This window comes from Pipistrellus kuhlii, unplaced genomic scaffold (assembly GCF_014108245.1).
Source record: "Pipistrellus kuhlii isolate mPipKuh1 unplaced genomic scaffold, mPipKuh1.p scaffold_m20_p_9, whole genome shotgun sequence".
In the NCBI taxonomy this organism is placed as follows: Eukaryota; Metazoa; Chordata; class Mammalia; order Chiroptera; family Vespertilionidae; genus Pipistrellus; species Pipistrellus kuhlii.
In genome coordinates, this window is record NW_023425595.1 from 60,870,363 (window position 1) to 60,896,202 (window position 25,840).

General features: G+C 37.0%; 1 protein-coding gene and 1 pseudogene across 2 annotated transcripts in view; both read right to left on the reverse strand.

Moving 5' to 3' along the window:
- ARHGAP20 (Rho GTPase activating protein 20) overlaps positions 1-25,840 on the reverse strand; it is an 80,728-nt gene that overhangs the window by 15,266 nt on the left and 39,622 nt on the right. Inside the window, exons 3-9 of one of the 2 annotated variants that reach the window (XM_036427384.2) lie at positions 21,839-22,003; positions 16,991-17,140; positions 11,339-11,380; positions 10,102-10,186; positions 7,329-7,406; positions 4,591-4,657; positions 2,182-2,370 (exon numbers count right to left, since the gene is read on the reverse strand). In XM_036427384.2, the coding sequence (XP_036283277.1) occupies positions 2,182-2,370; positions 4,591-4,657; positions 7,329-7,406; positions 10,102-10,186; positions 11,339-11,380; positions 16,991-17,140; positions 21,839-22,003 (776 nt within the window). Of the gene's footprint in view, positions 1-2,181; positions 2,371-4,590; positions 4,658-7,328; positions 7,407-10,101; positions 10,187-11,338; positions 11,381-16,990; positions 17,141-21,838; positions 22,004-25,840 lie in introns of those variants that run through there. The other variant, XM_045577675.1, reaches the window with a different exon arrangement.
- LOC118713025 lies at positions 13,502-14,726 on the reverse strand (annotated as a pseudogene).

Genomic DNA, 25,840 nt, shown 5'->3' on the forward strand with positions numbered 1-25,840 from the left:
TATATATTTCCTTTCTTACATTAAGGTATGCTCCTTCTAGTCACACTTTACTGAGTTTTTAGCATAAACATGTGCTGAATTTTATCAACTGCTTTTTCTGTATCTATTAATATAATCATGTGATTTTTATCTTTCATTTTATTTATGTGATGTATTACATTTATTAACTTGCAAACATTGTACCAGCTTTGAATTCTTGGAATAAATCCCACTTGGTCATGGTGTATGATCTTTTAAATATACTGTTGGATCTGATTTGCTAATATTCTGTTGAGGATTTTAGCATCTATGTTCATCAAAGATGTTGGCCTAAAATTCTCTTTCTTGATAGTGTCTTTATCTGCTTTTGAAATTAGGATAATGCTGGAAAAATGCTCAACATCACTAATTATCAGAGAGACGCAATTAAAACTACAATGAGATATTACTTCACAGCTGCCAGGATTGCTACTATCAATAAATCAACAAACAACTAGTGCTGGTGAGAATGTGGAGAAAAGGGAACCCTTGTGCACTCTTGGTGGGAATGCAGATTGGAGCAGCCACTGTGGAAAACAGTATGGAGTTTCCCCCAAAATATGCCATTGATATTAAAAATTCAATAGCCTTTTGAACCAGAGATTGCACTTCTGGAAATATATTCTAAGAATCCCCAAACACCAATCAAAAAGAATATATGCACCCCTATGTTTATAACAGTGTTGTTTACAATAGCTAAAATCTGGAAACAGCCCAAGTGCCCATCAGTAGATGAGTGGATAAAAAAGCTGTGGCCCATTTTACACAATGGAATGCTACACGGCTATAAAAAAGAAGCAACTCTTTTGAGACAGCATGGATGGGACTTTATGCTAAGTGAAATAAGCCAGAGAGAAAGAAAGATATCATATGATCTCACTTAGATGTGAAATCTAATAAACTAACAAATAAAATATAACCAGAGGCATTGGATACACGGAACAGACTGGCAGCTGTAAAAGGAAATGGAGTGGTGGGGGAGCAGAGACACTGGATGAAAGAAGATGAAGAGATTAGCCAAGCCGAAACCGATTTGGCTCAGTGGATAGAGCGTTGGCCTGCGGACTGAAAGGTCCCAGGTTCGATTCTGGTCAAGGGCGTGTACCTTGGTTGCGGGCACATCCCCAGTGGGGAGTGTGCAAGAGGCAGCTGATCATTCTCTTTCATCGATGTTTCTAACTCTCTACCCTCTCTCTTCCTCTCTGTAAAAAAATCAATTAAAAATATATAAAAGAGATTAGCCAAATAACATATATGCATAGCCCATGGACACAGACAACAATGTGGTGATGACCAGAGAGATGGGGAGTGGAGGCTGGATGGAGGTGGGTAAAGGGAGGGGAAAATGGGGGACATCTGCAATAGTGTCAACAATAAAAACTGTTAAAAGAAATAAAGTTGGATGTGCATGTGTGGGGAGGTGTCTATAAAATAGCTGCCACTGTTCACTGTCCTCCCGTTGGTATGGAAGGCAGCTACAGAGACTCAGCATTGATTTTCTGCTATCTCATTAACACTTACTGTATCCCTTTTCTTCTATTTCTTATACAATCTTACCTTCAGATTGATGGAGGGCTTAAAGCTCAAACCTGGGTGAAGGGTGAATGACGGTCCTATGCTGAGCATCACTCTTCTTTATGATGGGGAGGGTAAGAGGTGGCTATGTGACAGGGGAATTCAGGTTCGATTAAGGGGAGATTTCTGCGGAAATCACTTAGTCTCGCACGCTCATCAGTACCAAATCCACATAGGGCATCAGAGTGTCCTGGCCCCCCTCACGGACAGCCTCCTTCTTTATAATAGGACTATTTAGGGGAACGCACACACAGTGCAATGTGTTCCAGTACAAAGGAGGCACCGAGGCACCTGCAGCACTGCCTCCTGCCTCTGGCTCTATAGCGGGCATGAGGTTAAAGGGGAAAGAATAGTGACGCCAGAAGGAACTACTGATTCTAAGTTAGTCACACCTACTGCTGATCTTTAAAATATCTTCAAAACATTCCCTTCAGAACACTTAGCAAATTCAAGTAAAAAAATAAAAAAATAAAAAAGAGCCTCATCTGGCTGAAGTCCGGGTCTTTGCCTCTGTGCAAACTTTGTTTTCAGGAATAAAGACGTTTACTGCTAAAAGCTTTGCTCAGCGAAGGAAGAGCAGCGACTCACCGCTCAGCTGCTGGGCCGCAGCCAGCCGGCTGGGCTTCAGGGTGAACTGGCACTGCATCTCCCGGGGCAGCTGCTCCATGAGGAAGGGCTCCTGGAGGCTGGACGGGTTGGCGGAGTCCTTTGCCTCCTGTGTCAGGAGGGCAGTGTCCCGAAGATGGCTCATTTTGATTCCATAGGGATACTCATGTCCTGCACAGAGAAAGATCTACATGTGGGCCTTGCGCTGACGGGTCCTCCAAGCACGTGTGCTACGTACTGGAATGGACTGCACTTTGCCCCTGGGACTTCTGGTATAAAGAGTCCTTTTGTTGACTGAAAGATCACTATGCACACTGTTACAGCTGGAGACCACTGTATAATGCAGGTGGTCCCAGCAAAATAGTGTTCAGGGGATGAAAGAGAGGGGGAAAAGCTAATCTTTAAAGAGTATTTTACTTGGAATGCTCACATTGGTGTGTGAGTGGCACAATGTTGGTGCTTCCTATGTTTCCATCAAAGAACATTTAAAGGCATTCCAGTTTTTCATTAGTGCTAACTATATCTGCAAACTTCAGCAAATCCTTGATCTCTCACCCTCAAGTCCATAACTTAATATACTTGTCTTACCCACACACAATATTATAAGGATCAAATAAACACTTAAGTATAACTTAAATTTAACTTAAATAATAAGGGAAAAACACTATGTGTTTCAAGCATCACTCATTACTATTATTCAATACGAGAATGTCTGTCTGAAAAGACATTTCATTGCTTTTTATTCGTTATACAATCAGTTACTCAAGAGCATCAGCACAGGTTGGTTTGGTTTTTGCTTCCCTCCCACTGCTGCTGTCTGGGCTTGGTGTTCACAGGCAACAATCAGGAGGGAGGTTGCAGGGCATTAGAAACGGAAACAAGATGCAAAAAAGAACCTGCCAACTAGAAAAACTAAACCCTGGCCATCTGGCTGAAATATGCGTTTTTGCTCTTTAGTACTCTCAGTAACTGCATTTTCTTAACTTAATCCTCAAGTACCACCATGCTGTAGACTCAGTCTCTTTGAAGTACAGAGAGTAAGTTCTCTTCTACTCCTGATTTATCACTGAATGTGACTCAGTGAGCACTTCCTTTCCCTTTGTATCTGGCACAGGCAAACAATGTCAATATCCCATTAGTATCACGGGCTCCAGGGATTAAAACAAACTCAGATTAGCTGAATATACAGTAGAGTTTGCAAGGCACATTAAGATGTATGAAGAACTGCTGTTAAATAACAATCATATCCTAAGTTCCATGTTTTTTTTTTTTTTTTTTTTAGCAAGAGTTAGGGATAAAGCTTGAAGCTGTTTTAAGCTTGAAAGTTACCATTTACATGGTATTAAATAAAATATATTAATTTCATTAAAACTAATTTTAAGTATTTATTTGACTTTTAAGCACAACTTTGTAATTGTTACTCAATAATTTTTAAAAAATGATAACATTAAAAAAGAATCAGGAAATGATTACTTTATTTTCAGTCTGAAAATAATCTAAAACATTTGTAGAAGAGTTTGATTTAGTAGGAAAGTTGGATTTTAGATTATTCAGGTTACTTGAAACATTTGAATTACACAATAGCTACCTCACAGATAAATGAAAGGATTATATGAGATAATCCAAATTATGTTTTAAAAAATGTCTGGCAGAAAGTAAGCATTTAAAAATTAAAAGAAATCATCATCATCATCCTCACTGTAATAATCTCAAGATCTGTTACATACACTGTCCCTTATTTTAATTGCTCAATTTGTTAACTACATTGAATGAACTTAACTGATAAAAAATTTTTTTGTTAAATGATCTAAATAAGGTGAACTATTTACCAATAATTCCTCAAAAAAACCACAGAAATTTGGTTAGACAAATAACAACTGTAAGTATTAGGTAGCCGGTAAACCAGAGTAGATTTTTTGGAATCTAAATAGCTTAATCTCATTTTCTTTATAGCATCTAGTCAAGTTCTGTGAGATCAAGAGGCACGATTGGATTCTAGATAGTCTACTGAGGCAACTTAATAGGTAGGAAAGTAAGTAGGAAATTTAAGAATTAAATGTAAAAAATATATAGGAAAAAAGTAATACTAATACATATTGCTTTCTTGAAGAAAATAATTTAAAAAGTTTTGGCAAGATAGCGCTGTAAAGTAATAGAATAGAAGAACATTTACACTTCTCTTCCATACTATACTATTAGTGCTTGAGTGAAGAGATATTATTTGTCTAGCACATAGAAAATGCTGTATAGATATTTATTAAAAGAATAAATTAATTTTATATATTTAATAGTATTCAAATTTTAGATCATATGACCATTTGAGGATTTAGAATTATAATTAAAACACAATCAATTCTATCTATCCTATCTTAGATCTTCACAGGAACTTACCAATAAGTGGGTATGGCGCCTCTTCTTTGCCAGAATTGACCCATAACTGGTAATCTCTGTCAGAGCCCTTAGAAATAAAATAATCAACAATTCTTCTTTTAAGTCTGGTGATTGAATGAAGACACTTTTTTGGCATTTTTATGTTTTGCAACAAAAAAATGGAAACGATATAAATACTTTCAGATTCATGGGAGTAACTATAGTTTTTGAAGAAGACAGTGCTAATTCCTACAACCCTTCTCCCCACTCTCCAATCCCCAACAAAGTACTCAGGAATACTGCCCTCTTTTCCAAGCAATGGCTCGGAATCCAAGAGCTGCATCGGAATCAGAACCTCACTCTTATTATGGGCAGCCCACAGAATGTGCAGTCACAAAGGAAGAGAAACTTCCTGATTTTTTCTAAAAGACTAAGGCCTTCTTTAGAGTCCTGGCTTCAGCTATGATGTCTCAGAGAATATTTGATTTAATCTCCAAAAATGCCCCTAAAAAGACAACCTTGTCATCCAGGAAGCCACAGACACTGTTGTGTCGTGATGAAAAACTAAAATTCTCAAAGGCTGACTACGAGCTCAGTGCTGCTGAGCAGAAGGCTGACCAAGAGGCTTTGAGGAGATACCGTGTTTCCCCCAAAATAAGACATCCTCTGAAAATAAGACCTAGCGCAACTTTGTGAGAAAAAATTAATATAAGACACTGTCTTATTTTCGGGGAAACAGGATAGGGAGCTGGCACCATCTACATGGGCTTTGTTTTGGGCAAGCAAGTTCAGTTCTAGCGACAGAGAGGACAAGAATTCTGTCTAGAGAATGGACCCAGTGATGGGAAACAATGAAATTGTTCACTAGCAGGATTATAACTGAACTTCAAAGGAATAACACTGAATGATACAAACTGGGCTGTATCCTTTAGAAGAAGAAAAAAAGCAAAAATGTTTAAAATCAAGCCAGAAAAGATTAGCAATACTAATATTCCTGCCTTTATCTTCTGATAAAAAATCATGGCCCTGCTCTGGCCTGATGGCTCAGTAGGTTGGAGCATCATCCTGTAGATCAAAAGGTTGCAGGTTAAAAAAAAAAAAAAGTTGTGGGTTTAACTCTTGGTCAGGGCACATACTTAGGTTGTGGGTCCAACTGATGTTTCTCTCTCTCTAAAATAAACAAAAACCATGTCTTCTGGTGAGAAAAAAGTTATGACCCTGACCTTATAATGAAGGGTAGTGGCTATGGAGAATATACATCCTTTCCCCTTCCCCAGTCTATTTGTCACTTTCTTCCTCACCCCTTAGTCAAGAAATTTTATCGTGAATAGAAAGAGCAATTAATTTAATAAAACATCCTTTCTTCTTTGGGTAATGTCTGGACACACTGTGATCTTTTAGAAGTATAAAAATTATTATACCCAATAGAAACACTTTTGGTCTGAGGAGATGGATCACTTTATCCAAAGGAAAAGCATAAATAAGAAAATGAGCCATGTCTTAATTAATCCTTTCCTTCCCCTTAAATTCATTCTCTTCCAAGACATAATTCTCTAAGCTGAGAAGTCAATGCAGAGGTGCATTCTTTACTCAATGCATATAAACTTAACGGGGTGTGGGGATATGGAGGAGGGAATGGGGGGGGGCAAATGGTTACGGGCAGAGACTTGACTTGGGGTAATGAACACAAGATATAGTGTACACATAAAAAATGTAATTAGATTTACCATATATTATTATATTTAATTAAAAGAAATCAAATTTCTTATTCTAAGTTTTGGTAGTCCTGAGGTTTTAAAGACTTACTATGGCATTATGTAAAAGCAAATCTATAATATAATTAATAAGACTGGCACATAATGCCCATATGACATATGTCACCTCACAGTAACACTGTGTTTTCATAGAGGCCCTCACTCAAGACATGGTGTTGGTCAAGCACATCCTTTAGTTTCCATTCTTCCGAAAGTCATTCCTTTTAAGAAAAGTATCCACTGAATGGTGTTTATATACTGGTAGGGAGGAGATGAGAAGAATTTTCCAATTCTTTCCCCCCTACCCCATCCTCAAATATTCCAATCTGCACCATTAATAACATTTCAAAATGTGTCTTTGCCCAATAAATCAGAAAGAAGCTGAAAGAAAAATAGGGGGAAATGTGGCATGCAAACTAAAGCTCTTTAAATTCATGATCTAATTCAAAGCTGGTTTTTAAATTTACCAATTCATTAGAGGTACCAGCCTCTGGCCCTGCAGGTTTTTAGCTATGTGTTCTTTATGTAAAAATTCTACTACATAGCAAATCCTTCAGAATTCTTCACCCTAGAACTTACTGATTCTTGGGATAATAAGATTATTAGGTAAGGGAAAAGAACCAGGAGAAGATATGGGGAAAGAATAGTCAGATAGCGGACAACTGGAAAAGAAGAAAGGTTGAAATTTTCTTATTATGAATCATCTACCCCAAAACTTTCCAACTGTATATGCATATAACATGTGCAATATAATACATATTATTTTATTAACACTCTAAAATCTTATGCTTTTCAGTTTGCACGATTTTAAAATGAAAATAGAAGAATGGCACACAATACTAAGCTAATATTAAGGCTTTACTATCCATATTTTCTACATCTTTGGGGACACAGTATGACTTCTGTATCTCTAGCAATCAGCTGTCATATGATGAGAGAGACGATATCTACATGAACTTAAGGTTTCAAAGTTTGTTGATTAGGCTATCCAGCAGAGTGACTTACAGTTATCCCTAGCATTTGGAGAGACATGTTGATAACTTCAATTGCTGTGTCTGAATTCGTTATTGTTATAGTTTTAGACTGTAGGAAAGAAAAGAAATAGGAAATAAAGCTATAAATAAAGAACTTTTAAAAACAGGTGAACACAATTATTGTCAAGTGATTATTTCAAGGCAAATCTTGATTTCCAGCATTGACAGAGTAAAGCATATGAATTAATCATAAAATGACTCTTGCTTATAATTTACTTGCATTCCATTATATATTATGCCTTTAATAAAACATCTATCTTAAGATAAAGAATATGTGGCTCACAAATCTACTATAAGAGTGTATGCAAGAAAGAAACAGAGTAAATTTATTTCAGAGAAAGTATATGCACCACCCTCCCAACCAAAAAGAATCAGTGAGGTTGAGCCTCTGTGTCATTTCCAGAATTTTATTTCCATAGCGCAACGTGTGGTAACAGAGGGAAAGAGCTGGATCCCTTTCTATTTCTTCCTGAGCACTGTTTTCACAGTGGATTTTTTTTTATTTGCATGGTAAATAGTCAGTTTAGGTAAAATCAGAAAAATAACTGTTTATTAAAGACACAGTTTAGAATTTTTAAAAACCATTATTTCTTGAGCACTTGCTATATGTCAGGCATTGTGGCTATTGAGATTTCCATTGTTGCAATCTGTAGAGGCCTTAAACCAATGAGACTAGCAGAGAGGACTGACATTTTTAGAAAGCTTAATTCTGTTACCAACTCTGCCTTTGAGTAGGTTTACCTATAATAATAGCTCTGTGCTAAACTAACTGAGAAACTGCTGCTTAAAAACAGAAAGACAGTTTGCAACAAACAAGAAGAATAACAAGATTCTGAGATAGCTATAGTGTTAACTGAATTCCATGACATTGTTTAAGACAATGCAATACCATAAAAAATAAATATTTATTATTTTAATGGTCAGATAAATCAGGAATTAAGGCAGTGTTCCTCTATGAACTGCCTCTTAAGTTTGTTTTCTTATTGATTTCAAATTGTGCTCCAGGTAGGTCCAAGGATTATGCAAATGTGCTTCAGAATCTAGCAGGGAGGGCTCAGAGCACCCGACCCAGTGTTTGCCTTTGACCAGAGTGGCAGAGATGTTTCATATATTGGGCTTTCACTTGAGATATAATTTCATGAAAGGCTTCTTTAAAAAAAAAGTTTGTAAATCCCTCCATTTAATTTAAAGAAACTCTTATGAAGGAAGGAATCTATCCTGAAATACTAATCATTACTCCCAAGGTAGCCGGTTTCTAAGAGAATTTTTCTTAATATTAGGCACACATGTTCAAGACAGTAATGACAGGATGCGTATTTCTCTGCGCATGCCTTTCTGGTAGACAAAGCAAATGAATCTCACCAGACAGTGCTCTCTGGCTCCTAAACAAAAACAACAGACAAAACTGAAAACCTGGCTATGTGTTTCCACGTCAGCAGAATTCACTGACAGGTTCTATAACTAAAGGTGAAGGATAAAGAATGCTTCCCCTACACGTACTCCCTGAAAGGAGACCCCTGCCAGGAGGCAACCTCAGATAGCAAAGGAGTGTGTGTCATATCTGTGATTTAACCGGGGCGTTAGTGATGAAGACTCAGCACTCAGACACCTTGTGTGTCTTCTCTTCCCAATGACAGGGACCACCAGTCCTTTCTCAAGCACACTTTTCCACACACTGAAAGGGTTAAAAAAAAAAAGTTCAAGGGATTTTCCATGAAAATCCTGAATGTAAGCAATTGCCACAACTGAATCAAAACCAGAAGAAAGAGTGATGGTTTTATATATTTACTTTGCTATAGGAGATCTCTGTAGTCTTCATACATAAAAAGCTGAGTATTTCCCTCAAGCAGTAGCATCTGGCACTCAGGTCAGAACACGTGCATAACTTTTGCTCTTGTCCCAAACACAACTGTTTGCATTGCATATTTTTCCATACAGAAAATGATTCTGTGTGATCTAGAGCTGCTGTGAAGTATGACAAGTTTCCATTTTGTTCATCATTGGTAACATCTTAACACGTGTGCGATGCTGCAGTCTTCAAATTCCACATAGTTACTAGAATGAACTAGACTTCATTTTCATTTGACCAATCTGATAAAAACTGTGTGATAGAAATGTGCTGATCCCTAAAAAATGTCACCTTTCCCAGCTCACCCACTTACTGACCCGAGGGAGTCAATCTCCCTAAAAGCCTAAAGTATGAAAAACTTTTCAAAACCACTCTCTACTTAAGAAATGATAAGCTGTAAAAAAATTCTTTATACTAATAGGAAATGGCTCCTTTGGAAATGGCTTTAATATAAGCCTCTGCAGATGCCATTGCAAGGATCCAGAGAAACACGAATGCAGAGGGAAGACAGACATCTGACAAGCAATATTCCTTCCAAGTGTAAGTGTTATTAAATACCAAAGTTACTATGAATTTGTCTTGCTTCATTTTCTCTAAGGTTTACTTTTCACGTATATAAAGGCACATCCATACCCAGGAAAATGTGTTTTGCCACAGTGGTATTTCTAAATGCCTACCTTGCTTTAAATGCCATCCTGTCATTACTGTCTTGAACATGTGTGCCTAATATTAAGAAAAATTCTCTTAGAAACCGGCTACCTTGGGAGTAATGATTAGTATTTCAGGATAGATTCCTTTCTAAATGTCTGCCTGCCTACCTGCCTCTTTTTTGTGTGCATGGTGTTCTGCCTGATGCAGGGACTTGGACTTTAATTTCTGGCTTAGAAACACTTACATAGGCACAATTCCCAATGTCCTTGGCGAAGATTTTGAGGGGAATGCTCTTCGGATAGTCCTTCTCTTTCTCTAGAGTGATGTATCTAATCAAATGCAACAACCCAAAACAACACTGAGTCAGATGGATTTTTGCTAAATAGCTTATTTTAAAATCAATCTATTTTGCTAATATTTTTCAATATACTTATATAATATCTTTTTTTTTAATGACTCCTGTGATGGTTCAGATTCTTTTAAAAAAATATACTTTATTGATTTTTTTTTACAGAGAGGAAGAGAGAGGGACAGAGAAGAAACATCGATGAGAGAGAAACATTGATCAGCTTCCTCTTGCACACCCTGCACTGGGGATGTGCCTGCAACTTAGTACATGCCCTTGACCAGAATCGAACCTGAGACCCCTCAGTCTGCAGGCCGATGCTCTATCCACTGAGCCAAACCGATTGGGCCTTATAATGGTATTTTTAAAAAGACAGATGGAAAGACTCCGCAAACTCAGATTACATTATGGGTTGGAAGAGAAAAATTCTCAGGACATTAGGCATGGGCACAAAAAAGAACAGGAGATCCATTTCCAGTGTGAGGTTTGAGAAGCACAGTCAGGTTTAGGTGTCTCTGGGTGATGTTTTAACCCTCAAAGCTTCCCTACCTCTTCTGGACAGGCCCAGCACCTTACTTATATACGGAAAACCACATAATCATTTACTAGACCAGAGCAAAGCAATGGTCTTTCACTTTTCAGTTAGCTCTCCAGGAGAGGGTAAATCTTGGTTATCTGATTGCGTGGGAAGGGATAGAGGAAAGAATGAAGGGAAGAACTATAGGAATATGAGATAAACCTAAATTGATCATTTTAGTCAGTACGCTCAAAGGTAGGAATAATGATTGATTTTAAGGTGCTCAGCAGAAAACCCTCCATATATGAAAACTTAATGCATGCTCTGAGGGAACTGTTAGCTCCAAATGATAGGCTGGGGACAGGAAAAGAGATAGAACACATTACTAATTTTTGTCTAAAAGAAGTAACCAGACTCAATGTTCTTTCTAGAAAGAAATACATGTCATGAGAAAACGTTATTTATAGTATGTAGTAGCTAGTGCACAGTCCAAATAACAACTTATTTTGAGGACAATTTCTACTAAGGAAAAGGGGAAGAGTTTGGGGTCTTAGCAGAGATGAATTTAATTCATTTAACTATGTTAAATATTAAAAAATATATATACTGAAGAAATACCTTTGAAGGAGAGAGAGCCATTTGTCTTTCAGTTCTGGGGAACTGCAAATAAAAGGGGAGAGAAAAATTAAACCTCATAAAATACTTATGCTAACATATTTAAGTCAATGAACTATCCACAGCCTGCTGTTACTGACGTAGCTGCAAACTACTGCAACCTTGCCTCTGAAGTGAAACTCCCTGTTAGGAAAAACTGTACAGTCAAGTACAGTTTTATTAAAACCTCCTGGACCCAAGAAAGACCAATTTTCTTACTTTATGACTCTTCTACAAGTGGTACTCTTATAGTGGAAAGAGCACTTGATTTAAAATCCAAGCATCTGATTTCAAGGACATACGTAAACTATATGATGATGGGCAAAGCACGTAACATTTTTAAGCTTCAGTTTCCACATCTGTGAAACAGGGCTAATTATCTCAGAGTGTCTGGTAGTGATAAGTGCCATCCAAACAGAATGTATGCTTAACTTGAGATTAAAGAGATTAAACAGAAATTTGGCATACGAATAGCCAAGAAACCAGTTAGTTTGTTTTTTGCCAGGAAAAGCAGCATTTATTTCTTCATACATATAGTAGAATTGTAATTTAGTAAATAAATACATCTAAAACTTTTCTTCTATTTATTTTTCTTTAAATATTTTTTAATTTTTTAATTACAGTTGATGTACAATATTATATTAGTTTCAGGTGTATATCCCTGTGATTAGACATTTATATAACTATGATCACCTAGATAAATCCATCTGACACCATGCATAGTTATTATAATATTTTGAATATATTCTCTATGCTATAGTTATATGATTATTCTGTAACTACCAATTTGTACTTCTTAATCCCTTCACTTTTTTCAATCATCCCCCAATTCCCCTCCTGTTTGGCAACTGTTAAAATATTCTCTGTATTGGTGAGTCTGCTGTTCTTCTTGTTCATTTATTTTGTCTTATAGATTCACATGTAAGTGAAATCACATGGCATTTTTCTTTCTCTGACTTATTTCACTCAGACAATACCCCTAGGTCTCTCCATGTTGCTGCATATTTCATTTTTTAAAAATGGCTGAGTCATATTCCATTGTATCATATGTGCATTACTTATTTTTTATACATTTATCTATTAATAAATAATTAGGTTGCTTCCATATCGTGGCTACTGTAAATAATGCTGCAACGAACCTATAAATGTATGTTTATGTCTTTTTAATTCATGTTTTGTGAAATTGCTGGTCTTTGTCTCTTGCTATAGCCTTTGTTTTGTTAGCTATATTGTCTGGTGTATTGCTATCCTGGCTTTTCATTTTCATCTCATGAAATATCTTTCTCTATTCTTTTTAGTTTGTGTGTCTTTTAATCAGAAGTGACAGCATATGTAATAAAGGCCTTGCTTTGCTATCCATTCAGTCACTGTATGTATTTTGATTGGAACATTCTTTCCATTTGCATTTAAAATAATTGTTAATATATATTTATTGCCGTTTTATTATTCATATTTTTGAGTTCCTCCTCCTCCTCTTCTTCTTAACCCTTGAACATTTCTTGTAATACTGGTTTTGTGGTGATGAACTCCTTTAGCTTTTTCTTGTTTGAGAAACACTTTATCTGTCTTTAGATTCTAAATGATAGCTTTTCTGGGTAGAATAATCTTGGTTATAGGTCCTTCTTTGTATACCTTTGAATATTTCATGCCACTCCCTTCTGGACTGTGAAGTTTCTGTTGAGAGATCAGCTGACAGTCTTATAGCTGCTCCCTTGGAGGTAACTAATTGCTTTTCTCTTGCTGCTTTTAAGATTTTCTTTGTCTTTAATCTTTGGCATTTTAATTATGATGTGTCTTGGTGGGGGCCTCTTTGGGTTCATCTTCTTTGTGAGTCTCTGTGCTTCCTGGACTTGTATGACTATTTTCTTCACAGGCTAAGGAAATTTCCCATCATTATTTTTCCAAATAGGTTATAAATTCCTTGTTTTCTCTCTTCTGGCAGCCCCATGATGTGAAGCTTGGTATGCTTGAAGTTAACTCAGATGCTTCTGAACTACCCTCATTTTTATGTATTCTTTTTCTTTGTGTTGTTCTGATTGGATGTTTTCTTCTTTATCTTCCAAATCACTGATTTGGTCCTCTCTTTCATCTATTCTACTGGTGATTCTCTGTAACTTATTCTTCATTTCATAGTGTATCCTTCATTTCTGACTGATTCTTTTTTATGGTTTCATATCTCTCATTGTTTCAATTCATTATTGGATCATCCATCTTATTAATAAGCACAATTAAGTGTTTTAGACTTGCTGGGTATTTATTTATTTATTTATTTATTTGCCAACATTGCATGTTCTCTTGTCTGTCCTCCTTTTTCAAATCCAGTTTCAAACTCTCCTCTCCTGGCAGGGATGACCAGTACAACCAAATCAACTTGAGAAACACCACAACCCATATCTGGGACAAAACACTTGTGGCCAGGGGCATCTAGAATTGTGAAATGCTTCTTTTCAGTTTCAAAATAGGCATGACCCACTTCTACGGCTTTACCCTTATCTCCTTCCTCCAGAGTTGTATCTAAGGCCCAAGAAAAGTACCATCTTTCCCTGTTTTATTTTTTCTTTAGTTTCTCTTTCATAGTTCTCAAGTGTCCTTTTGTCAACCATTCTAGTTAAATATATTATCTCTCCTCTAATGGTTGACTCCTCTAATGCCAGCATCTATGTGCCCAATGAATACTACATATACATATCTTACCATTGCCAAAAATAAATAAATAAATAAATAAATAAATAAATAAATACATTAAAAATAAAATTAAAAAAATACTACATATACATGTTCTCTTTAGGAGCACCTGTGACTGCAACCACAGACTTAGGTTTTTGTATTTCCTCTTCCTCCTCCATCATTCCTTGGGGCCTCCCATTTCCCAAGGAACCATTCCCTTGACTCTGATTTCTTCTTTGTGCTCCCACGATTCTTCTGGGGACATTTCTGGCTCTCCATTTTCTATAAGAAGTTCTGGAAGTTGCATGCTAACAGCTGAATTTGAACCTTCACACAATTGCTGTTCTTCTTGCGAAGGTTCCACAGGTGCTGAAGGGCTTCCCTCAGCTGCTGGCTCTGTGTTTGTTGGTGGAGGCCACCAGCTGTGGGTGGCAGAGGCTGGGCCTGACTGCAGGATGGCAGGAATCAGCTAGGTGGTTGTTGGGATGAAGGGTTTGGCATTGACATGGAGTTGCTGGTTGAAGGCCCTGCTGAGGTGTTTACACTGGGCCATGACTGCCAAGAGGGCATGGGCGCTGCATGGGCCTGGCCTGGGGGCTTTCAAGTCCACCTGGTCCCAGCAGCTGGTGTCCAGTTGCTGTGATTGCTGCTGCTCAGAATGCTGCAGTGCTACCACTGCCTCCATTTACAACGGGGTGTGTGGTGTGGTGAGGAGAAGGCAGTGAATAGAGGGGAGTGACCAGCAAGGAGCAGGCCCTTGTGGTAGAAGGGCAGGGCTAGCCACACCATTACCAGGTATCATGGTGGCAGTGCCAGTCCTGACTCTGCTCTCACAATGAAGGCGCTGCTCAACCCGCCATGAGTGTGCATAGAAAATTTAATTACTCTAGTCTTTTGAGTAAAATCAGCTCATTTACCACTAAGCTAGTATTGATTAATATTTTTTGAAGTCCTAAAGGTAAAGACAATTTAAAGCTTATTTCTGTATGGTCTTGTTATTCACTAGTTTTTAAAATCTTATTTTTAAACTTTTTAAAGAACTTGGAAACCCTAGTTATTTTCTTGTTACAGAAATATATATTTAACAAATATTTGTAATTTCTTTCTAACTTTTTGCTTAGAAATTTTCTCAATGGCCATCTCCCAGGACTGGTCATCAGGAAGTATATTACATCTTTTACCAGTGACATGCAATTTTCACCTTTCATTATGCTTTAAGACCTTTTGAAAATCTCCTTTCCTAAATAGCAGATTTTTTTTTTCACAACACTTAAAGAAAATTGCCCCTTTAAAAAACAGTATTATTATTTTTAACTTTTAGCTTTTTATTGACACATAAAATACATAGGGAAAACTGTAAAATGTTCACATGCACAACTTGAGAAGAATTTTTACACAGGGAACACCCACGTGGTCAGCACCCAGACTGTGAGACACACAACCACCTGGGAAAGTCTGATGTGCTCCTTTTCAGGCACTAGCCTCCACTGTCTTGGCAGAACAGGATAGTTTTGTTGTTTGGTACTTAGCATAAATGTAACCATGCAGTATGCACTATTTTGTGTCTGACTTCTTTCATTCAACATTAAGTTTGTGAGACTTACACATATTACTGCATGCGGTTTTAGATCACGCATTCTCTTGGCTATATAATATTCCATTGTTTGAATGTACAGCATATATTACTTTAAAAATTATGAAGTATGAAGTATGTCAGGTTAATTTATTAAGATTGACTTGTGTATTTTCCATTCTTCTTAAAAGAAATTTTAGGGGAACTCGTCGATTAAAGATGTCATGCAGTCCCACCCCCTCACTCGAAATTGCTTCCAAGGAGATCAATCAATTAAAAATGATAATATCTAGAGAAATCATTATGGAAAAGAAGATATGGAGAAAATGATAAAAACACACGTTTCTCCCAAATAAGCTCTTAAAATTTTGTGGTGGCCAACAGTGCACAACCCAATGTAATGACATGCCTTTCCTTTATTTGAAGATTTGTAGCTTGGGTTTTAGTTATCTGGCTTTTAAGATGATGCCTAAGGAGTTTGGTGGTAGTGAGGTGAGAAGAAGCAAGAAGAAAAACAGTATGTGCATGTGATGCAACACCACATCCTCAAGTGTAAAACAAATACTGGACATGCGGGTGCAGGTGTTAAAAATCTCAACTGCACATTCTGGCTTGCTCATCCTGCACTGAGAAGTGCCCAGTTAGCATGTTAATGATAACAGCACAAAGGTTCTCTATTCACATCTCTATCCTAGCCAGGGTGTGAGTCTTAGAAAAGTAACTTTTAACTTCTTTAATAATAAATTTGCTTTTAATCAGTCACATCTCTATAGATACTAAGTTAGAACGTGATGTTAAATTCAGGTACCCATTTATATCATGACATTAATTTCATTTCAATAGTTAGAAATAATTTCTTTAGAAAATTTGGGAATATCAGGCATTTATTCAAACATAATTAGACTATTTTATAAAACTTCTTTCGGTGAAGATTTATTTCAGTGATCTGAAAAGTCCAACTCAAAAAGCACGATATGTACAATAATACTTAAACATTAGGAGAGAGGATGTTGGAGAGGGGTCCTTGAGCTCTGATACTCTATTCCTCTCCCGTGGCCCTGAAAGTGTTTCCATAGAGCCCCTTTGGAAATCACTACTCAAACAAGACAAATGACTCCTAGAGTTCTCAGTATTTACCATTACTTCTCATATATGTTAATAAAAATATCTTTGGGAGAAACATATGGTCTACAAGTGTCTTTATTTGGGGGTATATCAAAAGATGAGTCATTGACTTCAGAATAACTTAATCAGAATAAAATATGTTGCTTTAAACATTTAGAAAAAAATGATTAAATATTTTCCTCTCCATCTAGAAATTACATAGTAAGACTGTATTTTGTAATAGCTAACCCGTGCACAAGCTATGCTCTTACCTGAAAGTGGCCACAAAGTTCACCGTGGGCCATCCCATCACAAATGATTTCATGGGATCGGTATTGCCTTCTCCCACTTCATCCACACAGCTTGCTGTCCACATGTCACTTAGTTTAACTTTATATTTTATCTTAAAGTTGTTGTTATACCTGAAACGATACAATCAGACAGGACTTATTATTTTTTTCTCTTAAATTTTATGAGCGTTTCTGAATTTGTGATGAGAATAGCTTAAACTAATCAAGGAGACAAAGAATATCTTATTCATTGTTTTTATCTTCAGTGTTTCTTAACACAGTGAATTGTAAAATGGTTGGCTACCCTCTCCCCAAAATGCCTTTGAAACATGATGTGTATTAGTCTTCATGTCTGCATTTATTTTATGCTGGCTACATTATTTTTCAGAATGTTGATCACTGCGTTTGGGTGGAAATCCCAATTTTAAATTTACTGCTGTTATAAAAAATTAATTCATTTCTTATTTACAATTTGCTTACTTGCAAAAATATTTGAGTACTTGAATAAAAAATTCAGATACATATTATTTATTAAAATATTTAGAAAATTTTCACCTTAACAGAGATATACTAAAAATCTATAACCTGAAATTAGAGAAATTTACAATGTATTTCAATCTAAGTGGTTACAAGACTTTCTACTCTTTAGAAGCAAAGGTTATTTTAGATTTCCTTAAGGATTTGTTCATACCATTTCCTCTTACATTCTGGCTAAAATTTAAAAACTAGCCTAAAAACAGTCCCTAAATTAAACTGGATAAAAGAGGCCAGAAAGTATTATAGTTAAGTAGAGCTAACAGAATTAACATTTATCTCTGGGGACCCAGAAGGTGTTCTACTTTAAGTTGATAATGAATTTGCTTTTTGACAATTTCTACCTAATCTCCTTGAGAACTTGATATTGACACCATCACATCACTTGACCTAATTTGCATATTTAATGCTTATAATGAAATAGTTAGCAGGCACTGGGAAGAATAAAGAGAATGTCAAGGGAAAGCTGGCTACTTGTTATCATTCAGAACCATTTTTGGAAACACTAAAAGCTAAATAAAATAAAAGATATTTCATATGAAAGTATTCCTAAAACTCCTCATAGACTTTTTTTTTTTTTAAATACAATTTTACAGATTTTTAGAAAGAGAGAGGAAGAAAGGGAGGGAGAGAGAGAAATATCAATGTGAGAGGAAAACACTGATTAGTTGCCTTCTGTATGCACTCCAGCTGGGGACTGAACCCACAACCTGGGCATGGTGCCCTGACCGGGAATTGAACCAATAACCTTTTGGTGCATGGGATGATGTTCAACCAACTGAGCCATACTGGCCAGGAATCCTCAAGGAATAGTTAGAGCTAAAACTATTCAATAGTATTGATAAAATGGAAAAGGATTTTGCTGGAACTATACATGAAGGTAATCTAGATTCAAAGCCTCATATGCTTTCTGTATGGTACACTTAAGTATAAGAGTGTCTGCTAGCATAATGCCTTCCTTCTATATATCACTTCAATATTTTTACCCTATTGTTATGTATCTTTTGATTTTTTAATTAAATATTCAATTGAAAATAAAATCTTTTAAAAAATCTTATTTCTTTTTAAAAAGAAATATTTTTATTGATTTCGGAGAGGGAGAGAGAGATTGAAACAACAGTGATGGCAGAGAATCATCAACTGGCTGCCTCCTTCAAGCTCCATACCAGGGATTGCCAGCAACATGGCGTTTGCTCTGACTGTGAATCGAACCATGACCTCCTGGTTCATACATCAACGCTCAACCACTGAGCTACACCACTGAACTAAAATCTTATTTCTTGATGGCAACTATTTAGGTAATATAAAACTAATATTTTGGAGGGAAATGTTTTAATGCATTTCATGTTTTCTAATGCAGGTCTTTTTTTTATATTAGACTAGAGGCCTAGTGCACAAATTTGTGCAGCTGTTGAGTCCCTGGGCCTGGCCAGTGGGATCGGACCAAAACCGGCTCTCTGACATCTGCCAAGGGGTCCCAGATTGTGAGAGGGTGCAGGCTAGGCCGAGGGACCCCACTGGTGCACGATCAGGGCTGGGGAGAGATGTGGGAGGTTGGCCAGCCAGGGAGGGACTACGGGGGGAAGAGGGGGTGTTTCTAGGGCTTGTCTGGCTCATTGTGCTCAGTTCTGATCAGACGGACCCCAGAAGTAAGCTAACCTACTGATCAGAATGTCTGGTCGTACATCATAGCAACTGGTCAACTGGTCAACTGTCTGCCCCTTGGTGGTCAGTGCATTGTGTTTGGTTGAGCAGCCTTAGCATATCATTAGCATATTATGGTTGAACGGCTGACCTGTCAACTGGACACTTAGCATATTAGGCTTTTATTATATAGGCTAGTTCAGATACCTTGTGGGAACTGCCACATCTATTGACCTAAAAAAAGTTATTCCAACAATTCTTTTCCTAGATCAATAAGATCCAAGATTCTCTATTTCCTGATATAAAAGAAGGAGGTGTCTAAAGGTAGAAAGAATGGTTTCCATTCTAATGGCTAATATTATTAAAATTTTATTATGTACCAGACATTATTATAAACACTTTACATATATTATTTAGTTTAATCCTCAAACATTTTAGAGATAAAAAATGGAATCATGGCTCTAGACAGTTTGGCTCAGTGGATAGAGCATCAGCATGCTAACTGAAGAGTCCTGGGTTCAATTCCAGTGAAGGGCATGTACTTTGGTTGCAGGCTCCTCCCTGGCTGGGCCCTGGTCGAGCAAGTAAAGGAGGTAACCAATCAATGTGCTTCTCTTACATCAATATTTCTCTCTACCTTTCCCTCTCTCTTCCACTCTCTCTAAAAATCAATGGAAAATATCCTTAAGTGAGGAATAAGAAAAAGAAAGAAAGAAAGAAGAAATGGAGTCATGGACAGATTAAGACACTTGACAAAATTCAAACAGTTTAATTAGCAGAGCTGGAATCTGAACAATGTGTACTCCTGGTCTTATTTATCCTCTTAAATATTATGCACCTATCAAAAGCCCTGGATGAGAGGATATTTCCGAGAAGTTTCCACCAGCTTCTCTATTTTCAGTCTTTTAAAATATATTTTATTTATTTCTTAAAAGAGAGAGAGGAAGGGGGATGGATAGAAAAATTGATGAGAGAGAAATAACATTGAGGAAATACAGTGCTTTACAAAATTAGTATTTGGCCATGCCCATGTCTTATTTATAACATATGGCATAACTTAGATGTGAGAGTGCAGATAGTAAAAAAAAAAAAGTGATTACCACTCTCTGACTGAAAATCTATTTAATGACTTAGATTTGTTAAAATGCTGTTATCTTTTATGATATTTCATAATCAATGAGAAGAATAAGGGATGAAACACTTAGCAGCCATCATGTTCTAGGGTGGGTGTTAATCGCATTGGCATTTAGCATGAGTGAAAAATTAATTATTTTGGTAACCTCTAAAGTATATTCTAAATATGTCTATATCCGCCATTGAAGTGCCATTTTCTCATATAAACACCTCATTGCCTCTCCTCCAGGCGACTACAATAACCTCCTGTCCAGCCTCTGCTTCTCCCTGTGCCTGTTCTCTAATCCACCGTGAACTATCATAGCCAGAACAATATCTTAGAACTAAGAACCACATCATGCCACTACCACAAGCCTTCTAGAATAAAATACAAACTCTGCACCATAGCTTTTATGGCACCTAGCCTCCAAGATGGCCCCCAGGGAGCTGTGTTTCCTGATATTCACACCTGGAGCAGTTCCCTTCCACATGGTGCCAACGGTGTCTGTGGGCCCATGGAATCTATCAGGTATGCCACTTCCAAAGTCAGCCCATTTGCCTACTCTCTTTCTCACTCTCTTGGATATTTCTCTCCATGGAAGCAATACCACGTAATGAGCAGCCCTATGGAGACCCAGGTGGAGAACAACTACAGCGTAAGGCCGATAGCAGTGAGGAGCTGAGGCCTGCCAGCATTCACATGAGTGAGCCAGGAAGTCGACTCCAGCTGCATTTGAACTTTGAGATGACTGTAACCCTGACTGACAGCTTGACTGCAATCTCATGAGACCCCCTGAGCCAGAACCACAGCAAAACCACTCCCAGATTCCTGACTCAGAGGAACTGTATGGGATGTTTGTAGTTAAACTACTGTTATATCTTGGGGTAATTTGTTAATGGCAACGGATAACTAATATCTATTGCCAGAGGTCCTGATAACCTGATCCTTGTCTATGTCTCTAATCTCAATTCAGACTACTCTCCTCCTGCCCACTGTGCTCCAGTTACACACAGAGGCCTTCTTTTAACTCCTCCAAGGGCCAAGCTTCCCCCTGACCTCTGCACTTCGCCTTCATTCTTCCTAGACTGCTCATCCTCCTAATATCTGAATGGCTGCTTCTTCTCATCCTTCAATGATTCTCCCCACTCTGACTACACCTACCTAACGTGTATCCAGTTTTTACTTCATGTAGCATCCTATTTTATTCATAGCACTAACCTCAATCTATAATTACTGCCCTCCCGAAACCATTAGAATGAATGTGGCAAAAAAGAGCAGGGACCATACCGATAATATTTTTCATTAGGTCTTCCATGTTTATGCAGAGAGGGGGACTTAAATGAGCACTTGTTGAATGAATAAACAGTTGAAATGTTATTTGGCAAAAACAAAGCAAACATAAAACTATTATACCTTCAGATAGTAGCTACGGTAATGGAACCCACATATTCTTACAGTGAGCTCTGACCCGGAAGGTTTCTTTTTTGGTGGAAGTGCAATTTTATAACAATAACTGGGCGAGTGTAGGGTATACTTACTTGCTTTTGGCCACAACAAACAGATCACTGAACAGGAAAAGATGTCGCTCCTGCTTTTGCAGGCCTCGTTTGAGTTCTACTCGGCCATCAATTAGCAGAGTCCTATTGGAGCATATAGATGATGACAGAAAGGCACCCGTGTCCATGCTGGTAGAAGGACTGTCCCTGCAACAGCCAACACCACAGACCCTTAGTGAAATGATCACTCATAGGACTCTCTATCAAATTATAGCTTAGAGTTGGTCAAGAAATACAAGTTCTATACATTTTTTAATGCGATGGCAAAGTTTCCCAACTGTTCTCCCAGTCTATCTCCACGCAGTAGTCTTTATAACATTTCCTTGTGCAATTTTTCAAACATAAAGCAAAGCTTTATAATAAACACAGGTACACCCCAACCTACATTCTATACTTGCTTTGATATACTTACCCAACCATCTGTCCTTCTGTCTACTCATTGATCCATTTTGTTTTTGGCATTTCAGTGTAGACTGCATACAGCAGTACATTTCCCTTTAAATACTTCAGCATATTCATCATTAACTAGAGTTGAGTATTTGTAATGAAAAAACTATATTATATAATTAACCAATGTTAACTCAATAAATTTAATAAAAATAAAATAAAATGTACAGGAAACCTTGAACAAAATGTATGCACAACGATTGCACATATTTCAGGTGTATATTCACTGCGTTTGGATAAATGTATTCACCTGTATAATCTAAACCCTCATAAGATGGAGAACATTATTACTTCTCCAAACAATTTCCTCTTCTTCCTTCTCAGTTATTATGTAAATTAGCTGATGATGGCATCTATGTACTGGTTCTTGGGTTATTTCTTCACTGCAGACTGAGACCCATTAGCTATAAAGTCTGCTGGCACCAAACTCAAATTTTCATACACCCAATTATTTTTAAAACTAGCCCACACAGACAGATTTTTAGCCATTTATAGCTTGCCTGCATTGCCTGCTCCACAAAACTATGCTCAACATTTACTATCCATTGATGAGATAAAGCCTTGTGGTTGTAAGATGCCACATCACTACCACCCTTTGGAGCTCTGTGACCCAGAGACCCAGAACTTGCTACTGAGCAACTTCATCTAGACCTGTGATCTCCAGAGACCCCTCTTCAATCTCCATCACCTCAGGGACTCCCTGCCCTCCTCTCCTTACAGATGGTGGCCCTTTGGCCACAAACCTCTAGATAGTCTCATGCTGTGAGGGACTTTCTTTCTCCTGCAACCTTTCCAATGGTCATATATCCTTTTCCTTGATCAGCCCCCAAATCCCTCAAATTCCTTACAAAAGTCAATCCCTATGCTATCACCCTCAAGGCGATCACTACTTCTGTGATCCGCCCCCCCCCCCCCCCCCACTGAAGGTTAGTTTTGCCTCGTTTGAAATTTCATATAAATTAAGTCATAATTTTTCAGGCTCTCCATCAAAGTATAGGGTGTAAGAGGCCATATCCTGCCATCCCAAGTACCTGGTTCACAATCAGCCACAGTAAATGGGGCTTAGTGATCTGGCTTAGTTCTGTTTCTGGGTTTGAATATATGGGCCACAGTGTCTGATCTCCCCTGGGTATGCTAAAAGCCTGAGGACCATACACTGTCCTGATCCCTCTCTGAGGTAATGCCTGATCAGCCATCCCTTCCTGTGATATAGGTGTTCATGAAGTGTGGTCTCCCCCAAGTAGTATCAGCATCAACATTTTCTTAATAAAAATGCAAATTCTTTGGCCCACCTCAGACTTCCTGAATCAGAAACTCTGGAGGGCTGGCTCATCATTCTGTATTTTAAGAAGCCATTTAGATGATTTTAATGCTCATTGAAGTTAGAGAACTACTTTTGACTCCATACATATTCTGATTCTAACATTCTAAAATTTTACAACTGTGAATTCAAGTATAAGTAGCATATATTTCTACTTCAGAAAAGTTGAACTTCTCAGAGTTGTTATATCACTTCCTGTGTTTTTTGAGCTATAAGCTACCCCTCCTAATATGTAAATTTCATTATGCTCATTAATGACTAGGTAAGTACATGCTATGTATAATTTAATGAGATGTATAAGTGAATAACAAGGTAAGTATATCAATCAATTTAAAAAAAGGGGAAAGGGAATTTCTATATTTGATAGTATGAATGGGAACTAAGCATAGAGAAAAAGTCCATATTCACTATTGCAAATTAAAAAATCCTTTCTATTTCAAATTCTTTTGGTGTGGAGGAGCAGGAAGAGGCAACATGGTATCTTTTATTATGTAGTGATTTCAAATTTATAGAAAATAAGAATGAAATTTCACTTGTTCTTATGCAAACTGAGTAAGAACCGGGCTAGCAAATAATAAACAGATGAAGGAACGGACAACATAGCATTTTACATAGCTTTAGTTTTTAATTGCCTGACAGGGGAAAAGTAATTTTTTGCATTTTTATTTTAGTTATTTAATAAGTAACTTCTTTTTTATTATAATGATAAAACATTAACAGTATAATTGAAACCATGGATCCTCAAATTATTACTCAAAGGGTCTGATAATAAGTATTTTAGGCTTCATGGCTCATATGGTCTCAGTTGTCAATTTGAACGGCTATTGTAACAGAAAATCAGCCATTGACTATACCTAAATGTATAGGTGTGGCTGTGACCCAGTAAAACTTCAATTAAAAAAACAGGCAGCCTGTATGGGCCATGGGTTTACTTCCAAAACACTTAAATGCTTGTAAATAACTGTGAATCTGAAGCAATTAGTGAATTAATTTTTTTTGATTGGGGTTAGCATAGACCAAAGGTTAATTAAGCTTTTTAAAAATGGTTTATATTTTAAAGCAATCTCAAAGAATTTTTATATATACTAACTCATTTTCCATCTCATAATAATATTTTCAAATAAGTAGAGTTGGTGGTGGTGGTGGGGGGGAGGGAGCGGGGGATGAGGGGAAGAATCCCATATGAGTTTTAAATATTTTTCTCTTTCAGTATGGATTTATTAACATACATTTTAAAGATCTACATACAATAATGATAAGAGATACCTCACAACTAAAGCAATCTAAGCATTGCTTTAAAATGCCTCACCACTCATGCAGTAGAATTTACTTGAATAAAACTAAACATGTCAGTACTCACATAATTTAAAAATAAAAAATTCTTTTGTAGGAGAAAACAAAAACACAAATAACCTTTGTGCTTTTTAAAACTACAATCTTAATCAGTGTTTGCTACTTACAAATGTATTTCTCAATTATGTGACTCTGATGTGTTTGTTTTTATTCTGAGTGCAAAGTAGATGCGTTTATTTTAGTGTCTTAGAGTATGGAAATGGGGAGGAGAGTAAGAGTATAACCTTCTAGTTAGCCTCTCAGTATAGCCTGATTAGGATTTACAAGTTATAATGAACAGAGCACTAAAACGAAGTAACGAATACAAGCAGTCTAAGAATTTACCTGCGGGCTTCTTATGTGTTAACATTACATTTTAAAATAGTTTTGTGAAGCTATTTATGAAAGGCAAAAGGGTGTCTTAGGGCCTTAATCATTTCAAATTAAAACTAGATAATAGTTCCCATAAAACTCACCCACAATAATATCTCTTCATAGTTTTTACTGAGGCTTATCCTAAAAGCAAGTCCACGTTTAGGTACAATTTTAGAGGCGGTGTTGCTTCATCTTAAATCACAAAAGAAACTAAAATACAGAATAGGATACTTCGTGGAAATGTCTATATTTACACATGGAAATCAATGAATGAATAGGATGACAAGTAGTAGATAAGACCTGCTCACTCCAAATGCCATCTCTCCCATGAAAATTTTCTCTCAGTTAAATTCTTTTTTAAAAAAAACAAAAAACACTTCACCCAAGGTTATGCTTTTATTGATTTTAGAGAGAGAGGAAGGGAGAGAAAAACATTGATGTGAGAGAGGAACATTGATCAGTTGCTTCCTGCAAACACCTTGACTGGGGATCAAAAAACCCACAACCTA